Genomic DNA, 27,293 nt, shown 5'->3' on the forward strand with positions numbered 1-27,293 from the left:
TTTATTATTTCCTTCTATTTTACAGAGGAGACAGACATTAAGCAACTAGTTCAGGATTATACATAACCACAATTTGAACCATTAAATCCTGAAACTCCTAAACACTAAGCTGCCATCCTCCTATTTAATAGGGGCGCTGAGATCTCACACGGATTCAATAACCGTGATTCCGTAAATTGCTAATTTGAAAGGTGACACCTTTCCCATCCCAGCTCTTCCCTGAGCATCCCTCGCCCTTTCTCGCTGCACCTGAAGCTCCAACATCCAGCCAATAGCCTTCCGCAAGCTCTTCCTACTCTCCCACCTGCCAGCGCCCCCGCTCAGCGTTTCTACGCATGCGTTGGAGAGACCTGCGCAGGCCCAGTGGGCAAGTGGCGCGGAGGGACCTCCTCGCACCTCCTTGCCCGGTCATGCCCCGCCTGCTCTTCTTGGCTGCTGCTGCTGCCTCGGGAAGCCTGGAGGATGAGCTGAATCTCCGCGGTTGTTACTCTCCCCGGCGCTAATTACAGGTGCTTTGGGTCTTGCCGGAAGCCCCCTTCCCTGCTCCCACCCCCACCCCCTGGCTTCTCCCTCCCAGCAGCTACCTGGCTATGCAGAGAGGCGGCCCCGGGCGGCCAGGGTAGGTAGTTTGTGTACGGTTACCATGGAGACGCTAGCCTGCCAGGCTAAGCGGGCGGGCCAGCAGACTGGCAAGCTGGCCTGGACCGGTGGAGGAGGGGGCTTTGCTGGGAATGGGGGAGCCGCTGTCCGCTGATCGGGAGGTGAGGCGTCCTGGCGACTGCCCCTTTCCCGCAGTCGGCCTTTCTGTTGGCCTTTCTGGGGAGAGAGGTGATGAGTTCCCTGTTCATACTCTGGGGTCAGCGGTGGCTGTCTTTAGGTCTATACACTGAGCGTTTAGCAAGCGCGTAGTGCTTATTAGAAACTCAGGAGTATTTGTTGAGTGAGACTGATAGACTGAGGAGCTTTGTCTAGGCAGACACTGACCCAGCCAGGGTCACACAAATTCTATCTGGGTTCGGGTAGGCCACAGATACGGTCTTAATAAATAGGTGTATGCAGCGATATACATTAACGTATATCCTATGTACACATAATGCCTTTTATTATCCATTCCTGTGAGTATCACAGCAGATCTTCCATCTCACCTTGATTTAGAACTATTTTATTTGGGAGAAAAGCAAATACCACTCTTTTTGGGTATCTTATTGAATTCTGATTAATTGTTTTGACAATAGCTGATAGTCAGTAAAATACTTAATAAAAATTGTTTTCAGGAGTTCCCGTCGTGGCGCAGTGGTTAACGAATCCGACTAGGAACCATGAGGTTGCGGGTTCGGTCCCTGCCCTTGCTCAGTGGGTTGACGATCCGGCGTTGCCGTGAGCTGTGGTGTAGGTTGCAGAAGTGGCTTGGATCCCGCGTTGCTGTGGCTGTGGCGTAGGCCGGTGGCTACGGCTCCAATTCGACCCCTAGCCTGGGAATCTCCATATGCCGCGGGAGCGGCCTAAGAAATAGCAAAAAGATAAAAAATTTTTAAAAAATTGTTTTCATAAAACAAAACACTTTGGTTTAATCTTTTATAAAATGTATGAAAACACTGTATAAATGCCATTTCTTTTCTTTTGCAGTTTTTTTTTGATGCAATTTTTCATTCATAAGAAAATTTTTGTTGCATCCTTTTATCACATAGTGCTTGTACAGTAGTTAACATTTTTAAGGGGCCAGGCACCATACTAAAGCAGTTTACATGAATTATGCCATTTACTTCTCAAAACAATCCTATGATAATTACTGTTACAACACACATTTTACAGGTGAGGAAACTAAGGCTTAGAGATGTTCAAAGCCTTGCCTAAGGTTACATAGTGAATTCTCAAGAATATTTGAAGCTTTACTCTAGCATCTGAGCATTTAACCGTTGCTTCTTTGGATGTTCATATTAACACAAAAGTCATTCAGAATCATGGTAAGGGGCTTGAATATTTGATGGCAGGAAAGAGTATGGAGATGGCTGGTCTTTCCTTTGTTGCAAATATCCTGATAGTGCAGTGTTGTATTTAGCAAGAAGACTCTGTTGCAGGTGACTTAGCAGCAGCATTAAAGATGGGTCTTTGTAAGTGGGTATAAACTGTAAACGATGACTTGTAACTTTCCCCCCAACCAATAAGAACTATTTTGTTCAATAAGGTCTCCAGTTTAAAATTTCATACTCCTGATGTTGTTCATCCTCTAGAGGTCCTGTAAACATCATAAACTCAAAACAAAACTCAGCTACTTTGCTCTTACCTTCAAAGTTCATATTTCCTCCTATTCCAAAAGGCCACCTTGCCTCCCAGCCTCCCTAGGTTTGCATACCCCGTGTCACTTCTGGCCCTTTCCTGTCCTCTCAGATGTCTGATCCTGCTGGTCCTTTGTTCCTTAGTACAGCTTACTTGTTCTCATCTCTCTTCTTACCTCTATTTCACCTTCACTCCTATATTTCAGGCTTTCAGTACCCCATCCACTGATCACAACATTTGAGTCTTCTTTGAGGCGAGGCAACTAGAAGTGAAAGCAAGAAAGGAAAGGGGGCTGCATTTGATCTCGTAGTACCACATGGCATCAAGAATGAGATGCCATTTCAAATAAAGTCCCATATGGTTTCTTAATCTATGTAGCAAAGGCCTCCAATTAAGAAACCATACAGCCTTCCTCTGGGTATTTTCTAACTCAGGTTTGTATTTGAAAATGGAGCCAGCGATTACGTAGGTGCTGATTTTCAGCTGTGCTTCATGTGAAGCGCTGAGGCCAAGAATCTGGTGGAGCAACACCAGGTGCCCAAGCAATTCTGAGCCAGTGGGGCCCTGTGGAGTAACTGGGAGGGACATCTGACTGAGGTTGGGAGGGTCAGAGAGGCAGGTCCAGAAAAGCTTTCTTGAGGATCTCCAAGAGTTAGCTGGGTGGGTGTATAAGAACTGCCTGATTTTGTCCCTTCTAGTTTTTTCCATCCTGCCCTCTCTGCTATCACATCATGCTTTCACATCTTTTAATTTACTCATCAGCTCTTTATTTGTTTATTTTTTTTGGTCTTTTTGCCTTTTCTAGGGCCGCTTCCCACGGCATATGGAGGTTCCCAGGCTAGGGGTGTGGCCAGAGCCACAGCAACGCTGGATCTGAGCCTTGTCTGCAATCTACACCACAGCTCACAGCAATGCTGGATCCTTAACCCATTGAGCAAGGCCAGGGATTGAATCTGCAACCTCGTGGTTCCTAGTTGGATTCGTTAACCACTGCTCCACGACGGGAACTCCTACTTATCAGCTCTTATTTAAGTTCTTGACCATTCAGTTCTCTCTTCTGCAACTGCAGTCTTTGTTCTAGAGCTCCTTCTTGTTCAAAACACACCCAGTGTGTTTTTGATACTCTGCCTTAGCTCACTCACTGGCTTGGTTGGAAATTCCTTGTCTACTCTACTGCCAATATCAGTCATTGTCATTTGCTCGAAATCCCTTCCTTTTTCATAATAACCTGGCGGTTTATCTCTATTTCTGTATTGCCCCCCTCAGTTTCTACCTTGTATTAAAAGCATGTGGGGAGTTCCTGTTGTGGCTCAGTGGTAATGAACCCGACCAGTATCCATGAGGACACGGGTTCAATCCCTGGCCTCTCTTGTTGGGATATAAGGAACCAGTGTTGCCGTGAGCTGTGGCATAGGTCACAGAAATGGCTCGGATCTAGCAGTGTTGTGGCTATGGCATAAGCCAGCTGCTACAGCTCCGATTCAATCCCTAGTGGGGGATCTTCCACATGCCATGGGTTCAGCCCTAAAAAAATAAAATTTATTTTAAAAAGCATATGGGTACAAGCAGGGCTGGTTGTTCTGGTTCACACCAAGAAGGCTGATGCGGTCGTGAGAATACTGGCATGTTTCTATGTTGGTGTGTAAATAGCTGTAGCCCCAAAGCCTCTGAGTGTCCCTCCTTCCACCAACCCATCTAGTTTGAATATCAGCTCTGGGTATATGTCTTAGGTTTTTTTTGGGGGGGTTGCTATTGCTTAAGACTTTATCCACATCACAAAATTAATTGAGATGATGGATTTGAGAGTACTTACCTCAGTCCTTGGCATTAAAGTAAATGTTGAACTAGCATCAGTGATCCTTGCCTGAGAATGAGTACAGTGTTTATTCCTGTCTGTGTTCCCAGAGATCCAAGCAGAGGAAACAGTTCATCTGTACAAGCTGAATGGATTTGTTCCGGTTGTCAAGAGAATTTTTGCAAAGTTAAAATTTCTGGGATACTATTGTGTTATGGTTCAGGCATACTTTACTATAAATAGACAAGCTTTCAAACTGAGTCATTATTTATTAAGTTGACAAAAACCATCACCAGCAAGCATTTGGAATTTAACAAATATGAAGAAAATAGTTTCCCCCACCCCCAAAAAACCCACTTGTAACTCTAACTCATTTCACTTGCGTTAGTGAACATTCCCATGTTTGATTTAGTTGATAATCTATTAATATTGATGTAAATAGCTTAACTGTGCAGGTACAGCATTATTGAAATAGTTTCTCACAATGTAACTGCTAAAGTGAGATTTGAGAGGAAGAGAGAGGAGAAGGGAGAGAGAAAATTGTGTTAGAAATTGTGTTAAAAATCTACCGAAGAAAGATTTTAAAACCCATTATCTACATCGTTTCCACCAGCATTTGACCAGTCTAAATTCTTGTATGACCAAATAAATTAGAGAGGGCTTAGAATTTGGCCTGCTTGTTTTCACTATGAAAGAGTATAGTTTTCAATGTAAACTAAAATACAGCCAAGGAGAACCTTAGTCAGGAATAATGGTCCATTGTCACTCATTTAAAGCACATTCTCTAGTCTTTTTTAGTTTTGCTAGGTGACCTTTGGACATCGATAAACTTAACAGTGCCTTGTGGGGCTAAGGAGTCACAAACCTGATTTGGACTTTGGATGAAACTTGTTCATTGTACTGAAATGTCTTCTTACTAAGGGGTATAATTTCTTACTTCAGTAAACCTTTTAAAAATGAACCAGCAAGCAAAACTTGTCATGAACACTGAGGTTAGATGTTGTGGTTCTGAATCTATATTATTATACATCAAAAATGATATATGAGGTATGAATGAAACACTGTGTTCATAGTTTTAGTAACTGGCATTGAATATTTTTTAGTAAAGAGCCTGTCATATCCTATTAGAAGTAACTGTACCAGACCTGCCCTGGTTTTTGTTAGTTGTTCTCATGTATGTAATTCTGGAGACTTTTCAAACTCCTATATCAAAAACTCCTAGAATAGTATTGCTTACCCAGTAATTTTTTGCTGTTTTACTTCAACCTGTGGCCTTTCAATATGAAAGGAATAGCATATTGTTTGTAGTTATCATCATATTCTTGGCCTCAGAAACTCTTGGGGTGGGTAGACTAAACAGATGATCTTGTCTGTTGTTAAATAACAACTTAATGTATAGAAGCAAATATTGTAAGACCTCTTTAGTTGTCTAAGGAATCACTACTGATTCTACTTACAGAAATGGAGTCATTTTAGTTTCCTTGGGCATATGTCACAAAAACTTTTTTCTTTTTAATATTTTTCCAACCTCAGTCCATTTATTTATTTGCTTGTTTGTTTTGTTTTTGCTTTTTAGGGCTGACCCTGCAGCATACCGAAGTTCCCAGGCTAGGGAATCGAATCAGAGCAGCAGCTACCAGCCTACGCCACAGCCACAGCCATGTGGGATCTGAGCCGCATCAGTGACCTACACCACAGCTTATGGCAACTCCAGATCCTTAACCTACTGAGCGAGGTCAGGGATCGAATCCACATCCTCATGGGCTCTAGTCAGGTTCCTTTTCCACTGGGTGACAATGGGAACTCCAAAAAACTTTTTTCTTTTTGGCAGTAGTTATTCTAAAAATGGGCAGCTGAAACATAAGAATAATTTTCAGACTTCTGTCTCCCTGGAGATGCAGCATTTTCAGAAGACTAGAGTTGTTGGGTTTTTAAAATAAACCCCTAATACCATGTACTCATGAGAATTAAGGTTTTGAAACGGTGACTCTTTGAAAGTGTAGAGCTGTCAGAGGCATGTTGCCAAGTTAGCCAGGCCTCCATGGGAGGGCAGAGGATGTGCGTTCTAGGGCCGAGTCCGCAACTTAACTCTGAGGGCAGTGGCCTGGGAGAGGATCGTGTGACATCAAAGTTTGGTATTCATTCAGGAAGCCCACCATTTTTAATCAAAGGTGCTTTGAATTAACTCATTCACTGTGTCATAGGCAAGTGTAAGGCTTAACCTTTCTCTAAGCTTACCAGCTACATTTATAAAAGCTAGTTACAGCTTAAACCTTAAACCTTAACCTGCTACCTTAAACCTTATACTAGCATTTTGTGGGGAGGGCAGTGGGAAAGAAAGAGAAACCTCAGTTACAAATTTTAACAGAACCCCACCCCCACCCCCACTGTGTTTTTTGTAGAGTGTAGACCATGAGGTTTTTTTCTCTTCCTAGTGAGTCTTTTTTTCGTGATTATCCTCTCCCTCCAGGTTTGGCTTTCACTCTGGGTCTGTTCCCTGCCCATCATTTCTCTCAATGGCATATATTCCCAAAGGCAGAGCTGTGCACATCAACCATGCTTTTTTGAAAGCTCTTCTCCCATCCGAATCTTCTAAGTGTAACTGCCTGGTAGATTTTTAATGAAGAGTTGTCATGTTTTTCAAGTTTAATACAGAGGAATGGTTTAAGCATGCATGGGGGGCGGGTTGAGCACTCCTTTCAAAATGAGTGGATGTAAATAGTTGAGATTTCGTGCCCTGTATTTGCAGGGTCGGGTGATTACTTGAAGACACTTGCACTTTAAAAGGAAAGATGCTGTCTCCAAATGATAGGAAGTTAGAAAAGCTGGATCCGTTTTACCGATCTCCAGTGTCCAAGCAGAAGACCAGTGCAGAGATTATAAGTGAAGCACGAAATGCCTTAAGAACTGTTAGGACCCAAAGACCCTTTACACCACGGGAAGAGCAAAGGAAACTCTTTGGACCTGCATCTTCCAGGACACCAGAAAGTAGACCTCCATCCTCCTTCAGGTACCTGACATTTCTCAAATATGTTTATGTCACCCTCTGACATTTTTCTCTTCATTCACAGTATGGATAGTTGCTTTCTAAGTTTGACTTCTGCTGATGAGACCCTTTGAAACAAGGTTTCTAAAGATAATTCCAGACCTTGGGTCCAAGAAGTTGCTTTGGTTGGGAATGGTTAATAGTGATTGTCATACCAACTTTATAAAGTAATATTAACAATATAGTGATAAACACCAATTTTTTTAAATCACTATATGCCTTCCTTCTTTTCATTATTCAGTTTTTTATTTCCCCAATACATTATTTTTTTTCTACTGTACAAGGTGACCCAGTTCTTTTTTCTTAAATTATCACGCTCCATCATAAGTGACTAGATAAACATAGTTCCATTATTCAATATTTTTAATCTCCCTAAGAGCAAGAAAAGGGTCATGAATTAAATGTTTAAAGTATTACAATTTTTTAAAAATTGCTTCTCCTCAAGACTTCTGCATTGACTGCTTTCTCTTGTTAGGGAGCTGGAGTTAACTAATGTATACCAGCAATAAAAGATGTGAGTCTTAACCAGTTAACATTTCTGTTCCGTCTCCTGTGCTAGCGTCCATGCATCCAGTTTTGAGTCCTCTGATTCCAGGCCCATCTCTGGCACACGTCTCAGTCCACTAGAACTTGTGAGTATTTTATTTTGCCACAGGTGCTGTGGCATGGAATTGGCCCCAATAATTGCTAAGTAGATGATCACAAAGACCTAAAAGTATTAATCATTTAATATGAAAGCAAACTCTTTTATACTTTTTCAAATATAATGGTTCATATCTAATGAAACACTTTTATTATTCACCTATAATTTGATAATAAAGAGGAATTTTATTTTATTTTTTGTCTTTTTAGGGCCGCACCCGCAGCACATGGAGGTTCCCAAGCTAGGGGTCGAATCAGAGCTGTAGCCACCAGCCTACACTACAGCTACAGCAACTCCAAATCTGAGCCGCATCTGTGAGCTACACCACAGCTCACAGCAGCTCTGGATCCTTAACCCACTGAGCGAGGTCAGAGATTGAACCTGCAACCTCAGTGGTTCCTAGTCAGATTTGTTTCCGCTGTGCCACGATGGGAACTCCAAGAGGAATTTCAGAAATATATAGTAACTTGGTAGACAGAATGTTCTGTAATTTTTTTGTCTTTTTAAAAGTTATGCCCATATATTTTAAATAGTTATATATACAAGTCAATTATAGATGCATGTAGATAGAGTTACAGATCTGTTAGCAAAAAAATCTTTCAGCTGTCTTCTGTCCCCTTGTTTTTCAGTCTTCACTCCCCAGTGGCTCTCACTTTCAACTCTTGTGGCATATTCTTTGGGTATTTACATCCAAAATTTTCAATAACTTCCTGTCTTGCTGCTCCTGACTTGTGAGCTTGAGGAATTATCTCCTGACTTCCCACTGAGGAATGAAGATTTAACTCTTGTCTGCCTTCCCACACGTCCTCCCAACACATTCACCCTTCCTGAACCCTCTGCTACTCCCAGTATAGGTATAGCACAATTTTAGTTAGATCTCTTTCCTCTGAGTGTGATGATATAAATCCTGTTTATATCTGAGCCTTGATCTAATGATGATTAATGATGACTACTTCCCCTCCCTGCACCACCTTTTGTTTTTCCTGGTATTAATAATTGCCTTGCTTTTTTTTTCTTCTTCTTCTTTTTTATTAGTGTTGTTTCAACTCCAAACTCTTTGCCAGTGGATTTAAATTTCCTTAGGATATTCAGGCCCATGAAATGTTCTATTGATTCATCTCCTTGGAGAACTTTCCACTCTCTCCTTGACTACTTGCCTTGGGCATCTGGCGCACAGCTCACTGCTCCTTCCCATGCTGGCTTTCCTATTTCCTGTACCCCAAGTCCTCCTCTTTCTGGATTTACCCTTGTGTCAGCAGAGTACTCGCTGCTGTAGCTTCTTGAGAAAGAATGTATGGGAAATAAATTGAGACCTTGATTGCTATTTTTTTTCCTCTCTGGAAGTTTGCAGGATTTTTCTTTTTGTTCCCAGTGTTCTGAAATGTCACAATTTCAGGCACTGTCAATGTGGAATCTCATGCCCTTCAGCTGTGAGAAATGTCTTTGAATTATTTTGATGTGTCTTTCCCTCTTTTCTAATGTTTGCCCTTTCTGGAATTTATTATTGAGATGTAGGACCCCCTAGACTGGCACTTCAGTTTTCTTATTTTCTCTTTTCTGTTTCCCATATGTTTTGGGGAAGAGACTTTCTCTTCTAATCCCTTTTATTGAATCCTTTTCATTTTTGCTATAATATTTTTGATTTCCAAAAGCTTTTCCCCCCTCTGAATTATCTTTTTTCCTATATATAGTATTCTGCTCTTGTTTCATGGTTATGACATCTTATCTGTGTATATCAGTGGTAGTTTTGATTTTTTATTGTTTTCTTCTTTTAAAATCTCTGTTGCTTGTGTGTGTATGTCTGTGTGTCCATGTGTGTGCGTCTTAAACAACAGAAAATTTTCTCATAGTTCTGAAGATTAGAAGTCCAAGATCAAGGTGGCACAGGGTTGATTTCTTCTGAGACCATTCTCCTTGGCTTATGTATAGGTAGCCATCTTTTTCCTGTGTCTTTACATGGTCTGTCCTCTGTATCTCTGCCGCAGTTTTATATTTGTCTTGGGCTCTCTTTTTTCATATCAGAGATTCTCTGATAGTTCATGCTGCTTGTTTGGCTCTTTGTATTTGAGAGTGGAAGCATTTGGAATGAATGGGTCATTTGTGTGACACCTACACAAATCTACATATAGGCGGTTTCTCTGGGCTCTGTTGTTTGTGAAACCCCCCAATAGCGGTATCTTTAGGGCTTTCTTTGTGGGCTAGTCAGTTCTCTATAGAATTTTTCCTGGAGGACTGCTGGCTTGCAGGAGCCAAGAGGAAGAAGGTACGCATGCCTAACATTCAGCACAGAAATATTCAGTTGATATCTATGTTTACATGAAGCACCCTGACCCTCAACTGTGCCTGGTCAGCGTGATTCAGAGGCCCTCTGTTCAGGGAACAAACTTCCCTTCTAATCCTGGGTTCAGTGGCCTGACTGCATGAGCTAGGAGGGGAGGAGTTACAGACTTTCAACAGTCCTCCTTATTTTAGGCTCCCCTCCCTTTATGCCCTGCAACCACAAATATCTGTTACACCAGTTCCTTAGATTTGTATGGAATTGGGGTGTCAGTTAAGGTGCTCCTCACTCTTTATTATTGTTTATGTGTGTGCATGATTGCATGCATGTTTGTCTTTGATAAACTATCTTAAAGTAAGTTTATGCAGACCTTATGAGACTTCATCCACAAACATTTAAGTATGATCTCATATGAATAGGGATAATCTCCTACACAATCACAATCCTGTCATCACAGCTCAGAAAGCTAACATTACCCAGTATCATTTAGAGTACAGTCCATGTCCAGATAACCCTGCTTATTTCAGAATGCAACTTAGATTCCCAAATGACTCATCAGAATGCCTCTGTGAGGAAGATTACACTTGTTCTTATATTGCAGATGTCAAAAAGAAGATTCCAAAATAGTGTGAGCCAATGTGCAATAACTACTTTGTCAGCCGTTGTTGACACATGGCTTCTTGCACCTACAACCTTGAAAAGCATTTGGGTTTTGAGCTAGCTACAGCAATAGGGACCCCTGATTTGGCAGCTCAGTGGGTCTGCCTAATAGAGTGGCTCTTCGTTCTACAGTTCTGACATGTGGCTTCTATGAATTGTTTTTACTGTTGCTGTGATTTGGGGAACCCACTCAGTTTGGGCCTACTCTTTCCTTAAAAAAAAAAAAAAAAAAAAAAAAATCTCAATTTCTAGAGTTTACCTGGGCCCAGCCAAACTATAGTTCTTGGACTGCAGGGATAGGTGTGAGGCAGAGATAAAGTTGGCATTTTGCCTCTGTTTAGGGTCACTGCAATTAAATTTCTTTACTGCAGAATGATTGGGTGCTGTGTGCAAAAGTCAAAGCAAGCTCAGTAAGAATAACTCCGTTTGCCTGAAATTTTTTTGTTGGAGTGGATTCTGTAAGAGTCTCAGGTATAATTTGATTGAAACCATAATTAATGTTTGGAGCTCCCAAACCAAAAAAATCTGGAGGTGGCCTCATACTACCTCCCCTTCTGCCTTCTTCTTTGCACCTCACCTTTTGAAGAGCCCCTTGACTCTGATAACCACTAAAGCGACAAAAGGAAATGGGGGCCAGAGAAGAGGGCCTGGGATAGAGACCCCTGGGGGCGAGGGGGAGGGGGGACATACTTAAGGGAACTCAGTTGCTGAAAGAATTTGTGAAGACCTAACCAGTTGAATTTCAGCACTTTTTTGGATCTGGAGCTTGTTCTCAGGCTAGTTTGCCTTTTGATAATTCCTCAACCAGCAGTCAGACAGGGAAGAGGGACCCAGAGAGCAGCCCATTCCAGCTCCTCCATTTAACAAATCCGCCCAGCTCTTTGCACTTGTATGTTGACCCCAGCCCAGCTCTTCGCACTTGTATGTCTTTGTTTCTCCCCCCTCATCTGGCCTGGGCTCCCCCTACACCCCCCAGCAGGGAAGGGCAGCCTGCTTTCAGGAATGAATGCATCTTCAGAGAATGATGCTACTGGTCCTGCCCACGCTGGCTCATCAGGGTTCCCACAGCACCTGTAAGCTTTTTTTGTTTTAAGGCCGCACCTGCGGCATATGGATGTTCCATGGGGGCCTAATCAGAGCAGCAGCAGCCGGCCTGTGCCACAGCCTCAGCAGTGCTGGATCTGAGCCACATCTGCTACCTATGCTGCAGGTTACAGCAACACTGGCTCCTTAACCCACTGTGCAAGACCAGGGATTGAACCCACATCCTCGTGGGTACTATGTCGATTCTTAACCCTATGAGCTACAAAAGAAACTCCAGCACCTATAATCTTAAGGGGTGGGGGGCAGTACTGCCATGGGCATTCCTATCCCCCTGCACTGCTTCCTATCTCTCAGCAGCTCTCCCTGTTTCCACCACAGCTCTGAGAATGTGGGCTAGTCCTGTGGCGGTAGTTATTCCCATTTCCGTTCTGCTTCTCTGGTTAGCTGATGTTCTGATTTATATGCACAGGAGCAGCTGTTCTTGTACTTTGGGTTGTATAAAGTAGGAAAAGAGATGGGGGAAATAGGAAATTTTGTCTTTCATCTTCTCCCCTTGTTTCTGAAACTTATAAAGCCTAATTATTTAAACCCCAAGTATTTTTATTAAACTTTATATTGACATACAGAAAAGAGTGCAGTTTTATAAGTTTACACAAACTCAACAGCCTCGGTAACCAGCCTTGAAAAAGAAGAGCTACTTTATTACCAGCACCCTAGATGCCACCTTCCCAGGGTGACCACTGTCCTGACTTCTCACAGTGTAGATTAGCTTCCGTCGGTTTTTATATTTTGTAGGAACTGAGCTCCAAATATTTGACAAGTAAAACAAAAAAATGGAATCTATTTTAAAAAGAAAGGGACTAAGAAGCCCATCTACACCTTGGGGCTGGAGCAGATCCAAGGTAAGAAAAAGCAGAATGAGAATGTCAGAGCAATGTTTTTTTCCTTTCACTGTTTCCGAAATGAATGGTGACATTATAGCAGTGAGTCCCATGCTGAGAGTGACAGAGGAGCCCAGAGTACCTGTGGAGAAAATCATAGCAATGGAAATGCACATACAATTGCCACATCCAGAGGTTGCCTGCTTGGGGGAATTTTTAATATGCATTTGCTTTTGAACTTTTAAGATGTGTGTGTGTGTGTGTGTGTGTGTGTTCTGTTGCTTTACACATTAAATCATGGCAACTTAGGGAGTCCTTGGACCCCCTTTGCCAGTCTTCATGTAGAATGCTGTCCACCCTCCCCCACCCCACCCCCCAGCCTCCACCCCAGCTTCCCAGCTGGCGATCCAGAGGAGCCAGGTCAGAAATTGGTCAAGGGCCACTGTCCTGGCCAGCCAGATCCTCATATCTTCTAGGGATTTTGTTTTCTCTGATGGGGTTGTTCTGTGAAAGTGTCCTGGCTGTCCTGGTCAGACAGATCCTCAAATGTTCTAGGGATTTCGGTTTTCTTTGATTGGGTTGTCCTATGAAAATAGTCCTTCAGTCTTCAGCATGCTCTAGCAGTTTTGTTGTCCAGGACAGATACTAAAATCTGACTTTCCCAGTGTCCTTGGTGGTACCGCAGTCACTGGTGAGCATCAGGACACAAAACTTGAGGGAGGGAGGCTTCTCAAATGAAGATTTAAACCCACTTGCAGCATTCTCTGAATTCTAAAATGCAGTGAATTTCATAAGAAAAAATTTTACTGTTGTGCTTCCTAAAAGCTATTTTGCTCCATAAAGTGAGAGAGCATTTTGTAGAATCTGGTGTGATAGAAATTAATGGCATGTTTCATTCACCCTTGAAGAATTAAAAATGCTTCACACGTATCACTTTATATGTGAAATAGTTCAATGAAGTATATGCTTAAATGGGATAAATGATTTAGTAGAGATCAATAGTAAAATGGAGCTAATTTTTTATTATACAAACAATGACTAATTTTGCACCAGGAAAATAATACCTTTTATCAAAGAGCAGTTTAGGGGATTTATCTTGCCACCCAGAGATAATTCACTTAGTCTCTTTTGTTTAATATCCAGAACATTTACAATAGTTAAGCCATCTGTAAAAGCAACCATCTACTCTTATCTGCATTATTATTATTTGGAAGACCTCTCAATCTTTGTTTCAGATTTAAAGTACCTGCAGAGCACAGACATTCTGAGATAAGAAAACCTCAAATCCACATTCAATACTGAGATTATCCTTATGTATTTCATCTTTCATAATTATATGTAAGGCACTTATTTTCCTGTATCATACTCTTAGCTTTTTTATTACTATTAGTTCCATGGCTTAAGTCACATTCTTATGAATATTTTGCAACAAATTAAGGATACTATTAATTTTTTTAAAGTATAGTTGATTTGCAATGTTGTGCCAACTTCCGCTGTACAAGCAAAGCGACCCAGTCATACACACACACACACACACACACACACACACACACACACACACACACACACATTCTTCTCATATTATCTTCGATTACTTTTTATCACAAGTGATCAGATATAGTTCCCTATGCCATACAGCAGGGCCTCATAGCTTATCTATTCTAAATGTAATAGTTTGCATCTTCTAACCCCAAACTCCCAGTTCATCCCACTCCCTCCCCCTCCCCTTTGGTAACCACAAGTCTTTTCTCCATGTCTGTGAGTCTGTGTTTTGTTTTATTTTTTGTTTGTTTGTTTGTTTGCTTTTTAGAGCCACACCTGTGGGATATGGAGGTTCCCAGGCTAGGGGTTGAATCAGAGCTATAGCTGCCGGCCTATACCACAGCCACAGCAACGCAGGGTCCGAGCCACATCTGCGACTTACACCACAGCTTATAGCAACACCAGATCCTTAACCCACTGAGCAAGGCCAGGGATTGAACCCAAAACCTCATGGTACCTAGTCAGATTTGTTTCTGCTGCACATGACAGGTGCTCCTTTTTTTGTTTGTTTGTTTCTGTTTTGTAAATAGGTTCATTTGTACCATATTTTAGATTCCACATATAAGTAATAGTGTATGGTATTTGTCTTTCTTTTTCTGGATTACTAAGGTGACTATTTATTAAACAAATATAGCATAATATATATAGGCACATAAGTGTTGTCTCCTTTGCAATAGACCCCTCTGAATTCAGGATCTTTTTTCCAGCAAGATTATGTCAGGAGGTAGGGTCTTAGCTTTTGAGACTTAAAAGTAACTTGAAACCAAATCTGGTAAATACCTAAGGGTAAACAGCTTATGTAGGGAGGGAGCTAGCATTTCTCCAGCCTCCGTAGTAGGAACTGTATGTAAGTCAGTGTCCCTGCAGGGAAGCGGGACCGCTGTCTTCATCTGATGTCTGGGCAAGTTCAGAGAAGCAAGTGACCTGCCCAGGCTCACAGACTAGTAAGTGGATTCCGCTCTACATCAGTTTGATCCCAGAATCATTGACTCTTTCTGTTATGCTGATTGATTTATTTATGCTTTTTCTAACCATATTTAGAAAAATATGTATCTAAAGTCTAAAACTCATTTTGGGGGGGGGCTGATTTATGAACTGATTCTAGATGCAAATGAACAAGAGGATATAAAAAGTATCTTGAAAAATGTCATCATTATTGGAATAACCAACTTTTTGAGAGGGGAACGTTACTATATATAGATGCCCATGTTCTGTTAGGGATTATGAGTGGCTGAGATTATGTATCATGTATAATAGATGACCTCAGCCATTTTTCCAAATTATCTGACTTGAATTTCATACCAGAGTTTGTTTTTTTTTTTTAATGTTGATTAACCTTTTGTATTAAGAGTCACCTTTTTTCACAAATTATTATGTAAGTGACTTTAGGAACTTTTTAACTTGATTATTTTTGGTTAGAGAGCTAGAACACTTGGTGCCGTAAGATCGCTCCTTAATGAATAAACAACAAATAATTGCACCGGAGTTGGAGGAAGGATAGATCAGCAGGCAACACTAAAAGTGGGGGTTTAGGCCCCTGTGAGGCGTGGCCCCCTCCATTGGGTCAGAGGCCACTGCCGTCTGGAGGTTAGTCCAGAGGGTGTTTGGGGTGGCACAGTGCTCAAAGCAGGTGTTTTTAAGTCTTTAAGGAATTGGACTTTGGCCAGTAGTGTTCCTTTTCTGAAGGTATCAGCATAGACTTCTTGAGATATAGAAAATAACACATTTTTATGTCGTTAAGTCCAAGACTACTTCTTGCTCTTATTTTGTGATGTTTTAATTTAAGTTATTAAAGCATTTTTATATCATTTAAAAAAGACTTTTGTGGAGTCCGAAACATATAAAGGTGGTATTTATATCCACATGGTTCTTGGCCCATATGGGTGCCCAGTAAATGCTTTCTGAGCTGAATCGAATACAAGAGTTGGCAAAGCATGTTGAATGTACTATACCATGTTTTATAGTCTCTTGTTCAGATCGGTTTGCTGGCATGGGTAAACCTTTTTTTCGAATATACTAAGCAGAACAGCAGAGTATTTAATACAATATAATTGACAAAAACAGTGAAAAAGTGTTACTTACCTAATGCATGAAGCAAGGTCGGCCAGTGGGACTAGGACCAGGGGACTGGGGAGAAGCCAGGCAGGAAGCCCCGTGTTGTCTGCAGGTGTCAGGACCAGCGTGGAGTGGGGATGAGGCTTATTCAAGACATAGAAACTCAGGCCAATCATTTCAAAATTCTCTTTCCAGAAACCTAAAGCTCCAGCATCTCCTGCCACAGAGGAGGATCCCTGCCCTTCCTTTCCTAAACCCCCAGTGGACCCCGTGAAGATTAGAAGGATAAGCAGTGCCCGGGCGCGCTTATTCAGGGCGGCCTCCCAGGGGGCTCTTCTGCCAGACAGGACCCTTCCTCCTGCTCAGTGTAAGGCCATGTAACATCCTTTACAGCTGGGGGGTGGGAAGTGACAAGCATGTTTCTTTCTCTTCTTTCTTTCTTTCTTTCTTTTTTTTTTTTTTTTTTTTTTTTTTGGTATTTTTAGGGCTGCACCTGTAGCACATGGAGGTTCCCAGGCTAGGAGTCAGATGGGAACTATAGCTGCTGGCCTACGCCACAGCCACAGCAACACGGGATGCAAGCCTTGTCTGCAACCTGCACCACAGCTCACAGTAATGCTGGATCCTTAACCCACTGATAGAGTCTAGGGATCGAACCTGTGTCCTCATGGATACTAGTCAGATTCATTTCCTCTGAGCCATGATGGGAACTCTTAGGGTTTTTGTTTTTGTTTGTTTGTTTTTGCATGTTTCTTGAATTGGCGCCTAAGAGCTATTTTATATAATTTTTTTCAAACCCCACCTGATTTTTTTACATTAAGACTTGGTTAATATTGCGTGAAAACTGGTTAAGAAACATTGTTCATCTATTTTTCCGGGTGTTTATAAAGAACACTTAAATATCGCTTTTTTTAAAGAAAAGTTACTTGCTAGAAAAAAAAATTAGGTTAAGTGTTTTCTAATGAAAGGGTTCACCTATATTGGAAATAATTTCTAAATTGGAGTTTAAAAAATTGTTAATTTCATTAGGTGTATTTAAAATTTATGTAATGTACTAAAAAGGTTAGTCTTTGAAAGCGCCTTTCTGATCCCATGTGAAAATGTAAACAGAAGTCGAACAGGGCTTTTCCTTTAGCCACAGAACTGCCAGCAGGTCTCTAAACCTAGAAACACAGAGACTAAAAATCTCAAATTCTAAAGAATGACCCCAGCAATTGAAATCACCTCCTGTCCAGAGCATGCTAAGAGTTTTCCAAACTGTAGGGAATGTCCCACTAGTGGGGTGACACTCAATTTAGCGGATCCCATCAGCATTTAAAACAATGAAGCAAAACAGAATAGAGTGGAAAACATCAGGGTACGTTGCCATCAGGGTAAGTCTTGGCTGAAGGACTTTACTTCGGTCACATACATGTGTGTTCAGGGTCATACTATACATTATGATACATGTATTACATATATTATTACACATTGTATGTATTATTTGTTATGCATTATATTTTCATTAAACCCCATTATAAATTTATGATTACTATAATAATAATTGGTGCTGGCAGACCTGGCCCTCCTTCAGCCCTCAAGGAGTGATGAAGAGGGCTAGGTTTACACTCACACAGAGGAGATGGTCTGAAGACTGTCCCAGGAGTTACAAGCCACCGCCTGAGTATCTCACTTATTTGGCAAACAAATCTCTTCTTTTAATTAGTCAGCATGATTTAAATGTGGAAGCATCAAATGTATGACTTCTTGTGGCCCATTGGAAGATCTGGAAGCCCTGGGCCCAGTTTCCATGTGGCCCCCACAGGGAACGATGGAGCTGAGTGGTCCCCACCCCCATCAGCTGCACTTCCCAGGCCCCGCCCGCTTTGCGCTTGTTGTCCTTTCTGGTCCCTGTGATCCCTGACATGGCTGAAGAGGTAGGATTGAGGGGAAAGGAGAAAAGAGGCAGCACAGGACATGTGTGCCACACCCCGGTCCCGTAAAGGAGTATGTCATCAGGCCGTCTGCTTTACCTCCAACGCCCTACTTGTTTCTTTCTTGACAGGCAGTCAATTCGTTATTTATTGAGCCCCCACTAACTGCCAGGGTCCAATCTAACCGAGTCCTGCCCTGTGAGGGGAGATAGGCAATAAACAGGAAAACCAGGCAATGAGATAATTAGGTTCTGGTGAGTGCTCTGAAGAAGAGAAGCTAGATAATGGGACAGGGAGTGAGTGGCAGGAGGAACTGTCAGCTCTGGAAGGTGTCCTGGCAGAGGTGGCGTCTGAGTGGGAGTGTGTATCATGAGAAGAAGGCAACCGGGTAGAAATCCGTAAACATGGTGCCCAGGCTGAAAGGACAGCGAAGCTGAAGCCAGAGATGGACCCGAGCTCGGCCAGTGGACCCGAGGGCCCCTGTGGCTGGAAGGTGGAGGGAACTGAGGCCACAGGGCCATTCAGGGCTGGAGCGAGGAGAGGGCAGACATGGTCAGGACTTTATTCCTCCTGCAGTGGAAAGCCAGCGCAGGGTTTAAGCAAGGGAGAGGCATCATCCACTTCTGTTTCTTAATGGTAGCTGGAGTTTTTTTGTTTTTTTGTTTTTTTGTTTTTTTTTTTTTTTTTTGCTTTTTAGGGCCGTGCTCGCAGCATATGGAGGTTCCCAGGCTAGGGGTTGAATCAGCTTTAGCTGCAGGCCTACACCACAGCCACAGCAACACCAGATCTGAGCCCCGTCTGTGACCTACACCACAGCTCACGGCAACGCAGGATCCTTAACCCACTGAGCAAGGCCAGGGATCGAACCTGCATCCTCATGGATCTATCAGATTTGTTTCTACTGCACCACAGTGGGAACTCTGGTAGCTGCACTTTTAGAATCACTGGAGGAGTTTTTCAAACATTCTGCCACCAGGGCCCCCATCAGACCAGTGATACCAGACACGATTGGTACCCACGGGAGCTAAGTCCTTGCCAAGATGAAAGGGGATGGACTCAGGAACCATGGTTCAGGGTGAGGTCAGACTGAGGAACAGGGTCACTTTTTTTTTTTTTCTTTTTTTTTCTTTTTAGGGCTGCACTTGAGGCATATAGAAATTCCCAGGCTGGGGGTTGAATCAGAGCTGCAGCTGCCGGCCTGCACCACAGCCACAGCAATGTGGGATCCGAGCCACATCTGCAACCCACACCACAGCTCATGGCAACACTGGATCCTTAACCCACTGAGCGAGGCATCCTCATGGATACTAGTCGGGTTTGTTACTGCTGAGCCACAGCGGGAACTCCCAGGAACAGGGTCACTTATAAGCAGGGTGGCAGTGGGGGAGCTCTTGTTTATTAAATGTTTCTACTTCTGAGCCTGAATGCTGCAGGCGTTTAAGTCTTGGGAGCTGCCATTTGAAAACCCTGCTACTGGCTGCAGTGTTCCCGGGTATGGGAAGGCCGACCCCTCCACTCCCAAGCAACCGACTGAAGTTCAGCTCTGTTTCCGTTCTTCCATCCACATGGTTGTCAGTTGCCATCCTCACTGCCCTCATCATCCCTGCAGGCTGCAGCAGCACCCAGGAAACAATGGCAGTAAAAAGTCATTGTCCTTTCAAAAGCACACATTGCCCAATTTCAAAAAAATGTTCTAATGATCCAGCCTTGGATCCATTGTCCAGGAGCTCCCTGGACTAGTTTCAGAGCCTCTCTGAGTAAAGGGGCCCTTTGTTGGGTAACAGGCAGTGAGGGCCACTGTGCTTGGAGACAGAGGGTTCGTCCCTTCCCACGGTGTGAAGTCATTAGTAGCTGACACCTCCCCAGGCAGGGCTAGGGGTGTGGAGGCAGGTTTGGAATCCTGGTTGAAGGAGATGAAAGGGGACGAGATGTGTGCGGTCATGTTTGTAGGGCCAGGAGTTTAATCACTGTGTTCAGACAGGGTTTTTGGCTGGAGGTGGCATTGTTGCTAATGCCCCCCCCCCCCCCCCCCCGTTAACGTCATCTGGACAGAGACTTCAGAGCAGGCTCTTCCTTCTCACAGTCCCTGTCACCTTAGCCACCACAGGGCCCTCCACGGGCTGCCTGCGTGGGCTTCCTGAATATCCTCGGGTCTGCGTCCTCCTCCCCACCACCGCCCCCTGCTTCGATCACCTCTTTCCTGGCCCTGGTCATCCAGTGCTCAGGTCTTGCTCTATGCTCAGGTCACTGGGGGGCTACAGGTGGGTCAACACAAGGACCCTTGGCCCTTGGAGCAGCCAGGAGAGCCTGGGGAAGCCGAGTGCCCACCCAGACAGGGCTGTGAGCTGCAGCCTTGTCCCTTTACCCCAGGAAACCAGAAAAATGATCCTTTTCTCTTGGGGTGCTGTAAGGGACAAGAAATCAGAAAGCAAACAAGAATCAGATGGCATCATCTTCTTGCTGCAAACCCTTCAGAGGGACCTCTGTGCCTGAAGGGCTGTTTGCCAAACTAAGTTCCAGGGACTGCTTTTGACAAGATATAGGAATTTTTCCTTGGATCAAGGATCCCATGCTCAAGAAGTGAGCCTACTTGCTTTCCCGCTTGGAGAGTCACAATTCACGTGACTGTATTAAAGGGTAGGGAAGGCCATCTGGTAAAGTCATTTGTTTAATCATCCCAGCATTTCCCAAACCTATTTAACTTCAGACTCTGTCTTTTGGGGAACACAGTTTGGGAAGCACCCACCTAGCACAGAAGTTGGCAGACTTTTCTTCTAAAGGGCCAGAGAATGACTATTTTAGACCTTGTGGGCCATGGAGTCTCTGTTCAACCTACTCAACTCTGCTGTTGCAGCAGGAAAGCAACTGTAGACTGACCAGGGCCACTGAAATTTGTATTTCATGTAATTTTCACATTACAAAATCTTGTTCTTTTGATTTTTTTGCCCTCAACCATTGAAAAATAGAAAAATCATTCTTAGCTTGTAGGCTGTACAGAACAGGTGGCAGGGCATTGGTGGGGCTACAGTTTGTTGACTTCTGCTCCAGGAGAGGAAGTCTCCATTCTCCAGTGTGCACAGCTCTGCTGTGATCTGACCCCAGCCTAATAAGTCCAGGCCCTTCTCTCCACTCTCCTTTGTCTGTTCACCCGCCCCCCTTGCCATCTGTGCGCCAGCAATATGGAACCCTTGCAGTTCCCCACACCCATCTTGCTGTTTCAGGCCTCATGCTGGATCTACTATATACTTTGCTGGACCCAGTGCAAAATGAGAATGTGGAGCTCTTTGTTCAAAAATTATTTAGAATTTCAAGATGGCAACAGCAAAGCATTAAACCAAGTGAAGGGCCTTTTTAGCATGAGCCCCTGCTTGGCTGCATAGCTTGGACATACCTGAAGCTGGCTTTCACTCCAGACTTTAGTTCCTTTTTCTGAGAGGGTTTTTTTTTTTTTTTTTTTTTTTTTTTTTTGCCTCCTATTAACCCTTCAAATTGCTTCTCTGGCTCCGCCTCCCCCTATGAATCTTTCCAACCGCTGAGGATGCCTCCATTCTCTGTACTCCTCCTTATCTGCTGCAGACCCTGTGCTCCTGAATTTCTCTCTGGATGCATCTCTCTGTTTCCCCTACTAGACTGAGCAACTTTATTTTTACAGCTGCACCTGCAGCATATGGAAGTTCCCAGGCTAGGGCTTGAATCGGAGCTGCAGCTGCTGGCCTCCACCACAGCCACAGCCACAGCCACAATGGATCTGAGCCACATCCACAACCTAAACCTCAGCTTGTGGCAAAGCTGGATCCTTAAGCCACTGCGTGAGGCCAGGGATCAAGCCTGTATCCTCACAGACACCATGTCAGGTTCTTAAGCCACTGAGCTACAAACCGGAACTCCATAAATGGAGCAACTTTAGTAGGAAAAGAAGTTTTCTGTCTTATAAACCCAAGAGCCTGAAAAAGGGTGTAGTCTATAGTAGATGCCAAAGAAATATTTGTGAAACAGGACAGTTGCTATATGGTAATGCTACTGCTTGTAGCATCTTTTTGGAATTTACCCAGGATCCACTACAAAATTACTGCACCTTGCTGCACGTATTTGCCAGAAGAACCCAGAGCACTGCTACTTACGCTCAGAGGAATGGTGGACATCCAGCAGGGGTAAGAGTGGGCCCCAGGTAGCTTGTCACTGTATTGACAACTGACAGCTCACTCTGGTAGACTGAAGCCTGAGGGGCTGTGGCTCCTCTGCCTATGAGTAGGGATGTGTTTTTTTCTCTAGAACAGAAGCTCCATGACTTCTAGACCGTTTCCTTCACCACTGGACCCACCAGCCCCTGGAACAGCATCTGGCACATGGCAGTGGATGCTTCATAAATATTTATGGGATGAATGAGTGAAAGAAATGAATGCTAAGATACAGAAACAGGCTCAAAATGCTTTGTAATCTGAAATGAAGTATGTGCTTTATAATTCAGTCCTAAAGATATTTGAGGTTACATGGAGCTATGGAGAGAGCCCTGGACCAGAAGTCAGAACTCCTGGGTTCTGTTAATAATAGTGACAATAACTTCTCGGTTTTGAGCACACTGGCACCAGGGGAGTCCCTTTACCAGGCCATATCACTTAATTCTTACCATGTCCCCAAGAAGTGGGGACCACTGAGGAAGGGGAAAGAAGCTGAGTGACCTGCCTGCATCCACAGCTGTCCGTGGCCCCATGTCTGACAGAATACCAAACCCCAGCTCTCCCCGAACCTCCTATGTGACCTTAAACTAGCTACCTAACCTTTAGGGTTCTCAGTTTTCTCATCTGAAAAACGAAGGTTAGACTAGCCAATCTCTAAGCTTCCTCTCTGGTGTAAAATTCAGTGTTTTGAAAGCACAGAGCTTAGTCAGAGGAACAGACTCAGTGGTTTTGTTATGGTTGGTTTTTATTAGTTTGATGGTTCAAGTGCAGAAAAGGAAACCTTGAGTCATGTTGGAAAAGCTTGCAAAACTATCTCTCTATATGAAGCTCATTCCCTTTTCCCCTTTGAAAAAACTTAACTTTATTGTGGGCTAGAGTATAGAAGCAGCAGCATGGGTAAGCTACTCCTGATGTCAGTTTGCCCAAGAAGAAACTGTTGTATTTTAAGTCTAAGGATCTGCAGCCATAAACACAATAGGTGTTTCAGTTCAGAGATTGGACCTCTCTTTTGCAATTCTCTCTTAGTCCCCTTTAAAAAGCCTTTTGAGGAGTTCCCATCATGGCCCAGTGGTTAATAAATCCGACTAATATCCATGAGGTTGCATGTTTGATCCCTGGCCTCGCTCAGTGGGTTAAGGATCGGGCATTGCCGTGAGCTGTGGTGTAGGTTGCAGACGCGGCTCAGATTCCGCGTTGCTGTGGCTCTGGTGTAGGCTGGTGGCTACAGCTCCGATTAGACCCCTAGCCTGGGAACCTCCATATGCCGCAGGAGCGGCTGTAGGAAAAGGCAAAAAAAAAAAAAAAAAAAAAAAAAAAAAAGCCTTTTGAGTGTTTAAATGCCCTCATCTGTCCACTCCTGCGAGTGGTCCATTGGGCCTCCATGATCCAGCCCCTTGCTCTTCCCCATCATACATTTCACTCTGCTGTTGCCTGAGCATGCCAGGCACACTTGTGTCTTTGAGCTTCTGTACCAGCTCTTCTCTCTGCTGAAAATACCATCCCTTGTCATGGGACACCTTGGTGCCTCACCTCCATTAAGTATTTAAAATTCCTACCTGCCCCTGTTCCCAGTCCCCTTTGACCCTTCTCCCCTTTTCGACTTTTGCTTTTTTCCATAACGCTATCTTATCTTATACCCCTCATTTATTATTGTCTGTTGTATAAACAGGTGCACTGTTAGGATGTCAGCCCTGTAAGTGCAGGGATCTTTGTTTTGTCACTAGTACATCCCAAGTGCTTAGGACGGAGCCTGACATCAGGAAGGCACTCAATAAATACTTCTAAATGAAAAGTTACTAATGTGATCAGACTCAGAAAGAAGAATTGCTATGGGACACAGAAGTATCCATAAAGACTTAGGTAGTTCATAAAGCTAAATTGGAGTGTTTATCTGTGTGTAGACTTGAGCTGATAGAGCTACGATTATGCTCATTTATCACCTGCTGAGGGAAATATGGTCTTGTATATGTCCAGGGAGATTTACTCCATACAATCCCAGACTTGATTTTAAGTAATACATAATTTCTAAATTGTTTCAATTTTTGGATTGAAACAGTATTCAAAGGCAGTTTTTCTTAAAATAAGAAACGCCTTAACAAAATGTTTCCTTGATAATTACAGCAAAGAAGAGAGTGGAACCCAAAGAAACAGTTATGATGGGAGACTCTGTGATGAAAAGAAATGGGCTTTATCTAGCCGAATCTAATGCCATTGGCCAATTAAAGCTCCCGTATGATGCAGACTTCAGTGAAATCAAGGAGCGAGAAATGTTCCAAGGGGCAACGTCCATGCCATCTCATCTCAGAAGTGGAGGGTCAGTATTCTTTCCATTTAATTTTCTGGTCAGGACAACTGTGTCATGTACCGTAGTTGTCCTCTGTCTTATGTAGATGATTGATTTGCATTTCCCCCTTTTATATAAACAAAGTTGTAAGTGAATGATGCCTGAGTAGGAGAGCTTTCTTCTCAGTGGCTGAACAGGGTTGACTTTACATCTCCCTCTTTAACCTTCAGGAAAACGTGTATCAAACCTGCCAAAATGCTGCTTTGACAAGATGGTCAGTGAGGTACTCTGCCTGAGCTGGGCTGCCCAGCCAGCCCCCGAGTCGTGACCGATGAGTCTACTCATGTCACTTTGGGATTCTTGCCCAGCGTGACATTTCTCACTACCTCCCTTTAAGTCACTTCACTGTTGTCGACTCCACCAAACAGTGGACACCTGGTTGATTTTATTCTCCAGTAGAAACTTGGATTAAGGAGTTCCCGTCATGGCTTTGTGGTAACAAACCTGACTAGTATCCATGAGGATGCAGGTTTGATCCCTGGCCTTGCTCAGTGGGTTAAGGATCCAGCTTTGCCATGAGCTGTGGTGTAGGTTGCAGATGCAGCTCAGAGCTGGCGTTGCTGTGGCTGTGGTGTAGGCTGGCAGCTAAAGCTCCCATTTGACCCCTAGCCTGGGAACTTCCATGCACCATGTGTGCAGCCCCAAAAAGACTGAAAAAAAAGAAAGAAAAAAAAAACTCAGATTAAAATACTGCTTTTGCAAACGAATAGTTAAAACAGGAGAGTCCTGTGGATTTCTCTTATCTATGATAGCTCACTACTAATCCTTCATAAAATGAACAATTGGGAGTTACTGTATATCTCATACCATGTTCCTGGGTAAGGCTTTTGTTTCACCCCAGTCCATGTTGACATTTTCACTCCCTACCCATCATGTTATGTTCCTTGATAGGGTTTTTTAGGGCTTCCCCTGGAAAATTGAGAAGCAATTTTCCTGACATATGAAGGACTTGTAGAGAAAAGTTCACTGTGCGGACGATGTGAATTCTTACACTGGTGGTTTTCCTAAAGAAGCCTGGAATACCTGGGGGGCCAGGGTGGGGAATAGGGCAGGCCATGCTTTCCAGTTCCAGCCCATAGTGATGCTCAGATAGGCAGAAAGTCTTGGACTGAACAGTGTCGTTTAGAGATATTTGCCTGTAACTTTCCATTGGGTCATTGTGGACAAATGCCCAGTTCAAATTTGCTTAACAAGATTAAATTCCATGGGCCATTTTAAGACCAAGTGCTTATTGCCCTCACTTTAGATTTCGGGTCTGACTTTGGCTCTTGCACATGTAGTATGCTTAAAACTCTACCCCCCCACCCCCCACCCCGGCAAACTGGCTGCTTGGCAGTTGGTTAGCTTAGCCGAACTGACCTTGTCCACTGACACCGCCTGAAGAGCATCGCACACACGGAATTTATATTAGGCAACCTAGTAGTCCTTGTAAAGTCTCTTTGCATTCAGAACATTTTTTAAATTAAAGGAAAAATGACATGTCTCCTTAAGTGGAAGAGAAGGACTTCAAATTGGGACTTTGGGAGTTGAGCACAAAACATCAAACTGGCCATTGCCACAAATCTTTTCCAGTTGGTGAATAAGAATAGGCTGCAGACCTCAGAGCTTCAGCACAAAAGGCAGCAGAAGAACTTGTGTTTCTTTCAGCGCTGAACTGAAAAGGAAATATTTATCTTGCTGCACCCATCCTTACAGTAATTAAAGTTGACTAGGAAAAACCAAACAAGAGCTGTTTTATTGTATTGTATTGTATTTTACTTTTATTTATTTATTTTGCAAACTTTCAGCTGTTGCAGAATAATATGGCAAGCCAGGGTTCGTTATGTCTTCCCCAGTCTGGGACAGCACAGGCATTTTTAGTTACATTTTTTTATCCCACAAACAGCAGAGGAGAAGTCCCAGGGACTGGAGGCACTTTTTCATGACTGTCCAAAATTTGGAGGCATTGGCTGGCAGCACTAATTGCTTTTCTTTTTGCTCTGTTAGGATGGCTTTTGCTTTGTGTAAGGATTGCGTCTGAGTTGGGTTTGCCATACACCTTGGCAAGTTTAACTTCCATGTTGGCTTTATGAATCTCTTACCTCCTTGAATCACGGGCTGGGATTTTTGTTGAAGTGGTGCCAAAAAAAAAAAAAATTTTTTTTTTTTATTTGGTAGGATTAAAACAAACCAGAAAATGGAAACTATTAGCCATTCTTTCATTAATTACATTTGTGAATCAATCTGGAACACTTGATCATTGTTTCTGGTAAACACTTAAGTGAATAATTCCAAGAAATGATCTTCTCAGTGCAGTGGAGTATTCCCAGTTTTGATGCAAAAGTCCTACCCTCAGTTAACATGTTTTCATCTTTAGACCAGAAAGTGGAAAATGAAGATTCTTGTCAGTGAACTGGGCCAGCAGGAAAAGGGCGGGAAGGGATTGCCTAAGTAGAAAGGGGGGAGGTCGGCACTGATGACAGGTTGAGGGCTGAGAAGGAGTGTGAGCAGCTCCACACTCCACAGAGGGGACAGAAAGTGAAGTCAGGCTCCTCCCCCAGGGTCCTTGTCTAGCACGGAGCCACTACCTTCAGGCCAGTGCTTCTTGGGCCTTGGAGAGAAAGGAGTAGTTTAACTCAGGGAAGCCACATTGATTTC

The 27,293-nt window shown here is 43.3% G+C and overlaps 1 protein-coding gene across 7 annotated transcripts in view; it reads left to right on the forward strand.

Moving 5' to 3' along the window:
* ARMC2 (armadillo repeat containing 2) overlaps positions 346 to 27,293 on the forward strand; it is a 157,919-nt gene continuing 130,971 nt past the window's right edge. For 2 of the 7 annotated variants that reach the window (XM_021090841.1, XM_021090842.1), the window contains exons 1-5: positions 346 to 509; positions 6,822 to 7,082; positions 7,678 to 7,750; positions 16,417 to 16,588; positions 24,434 to 24,626. In XM_021090841.1, coding sequence (XP_020946500.1) covers positions 6,865 to 7,082; positions 7,678 to 7,750; positions 16,417 to 16,588; positions 24,434 to 24,626 — 656 coding nt within the window. In that variant the 5' untranslated portion in view covers positions 346 to 509; positions 6,822 to 6,864. Of the gene's footprint in view, positions 620 to 661; positions 762 to 6,821; positions 7,083 to 7,677; positions 7,751 to 12,538; positions 12,646 to 16,416; positions 16,589 to 24,433; positions 24,627 to 27,293 lie in introns of those variants that run through there. The other 5 variants (XM_021090844.1, XM_021090838.1, XM_021090837.1 and 2 more) reach the window with 5 other exon arrangements.

This window comes from Sus scrofa, chromosome 1 (genome assembly GCF_000003025.6).
Source record: "Sus scrofa isolate TJ Tabasco breed Duroc chromosome 1, Sscrofa11.1, whole genome shotgun sequence".
In the NCBI taxonomy this organism is placed as follows: Eukaryota; Metazoa; Chordata; class Mammalia; order Artiodactyla; family Suidae; genus Sus; species Sus scrofa.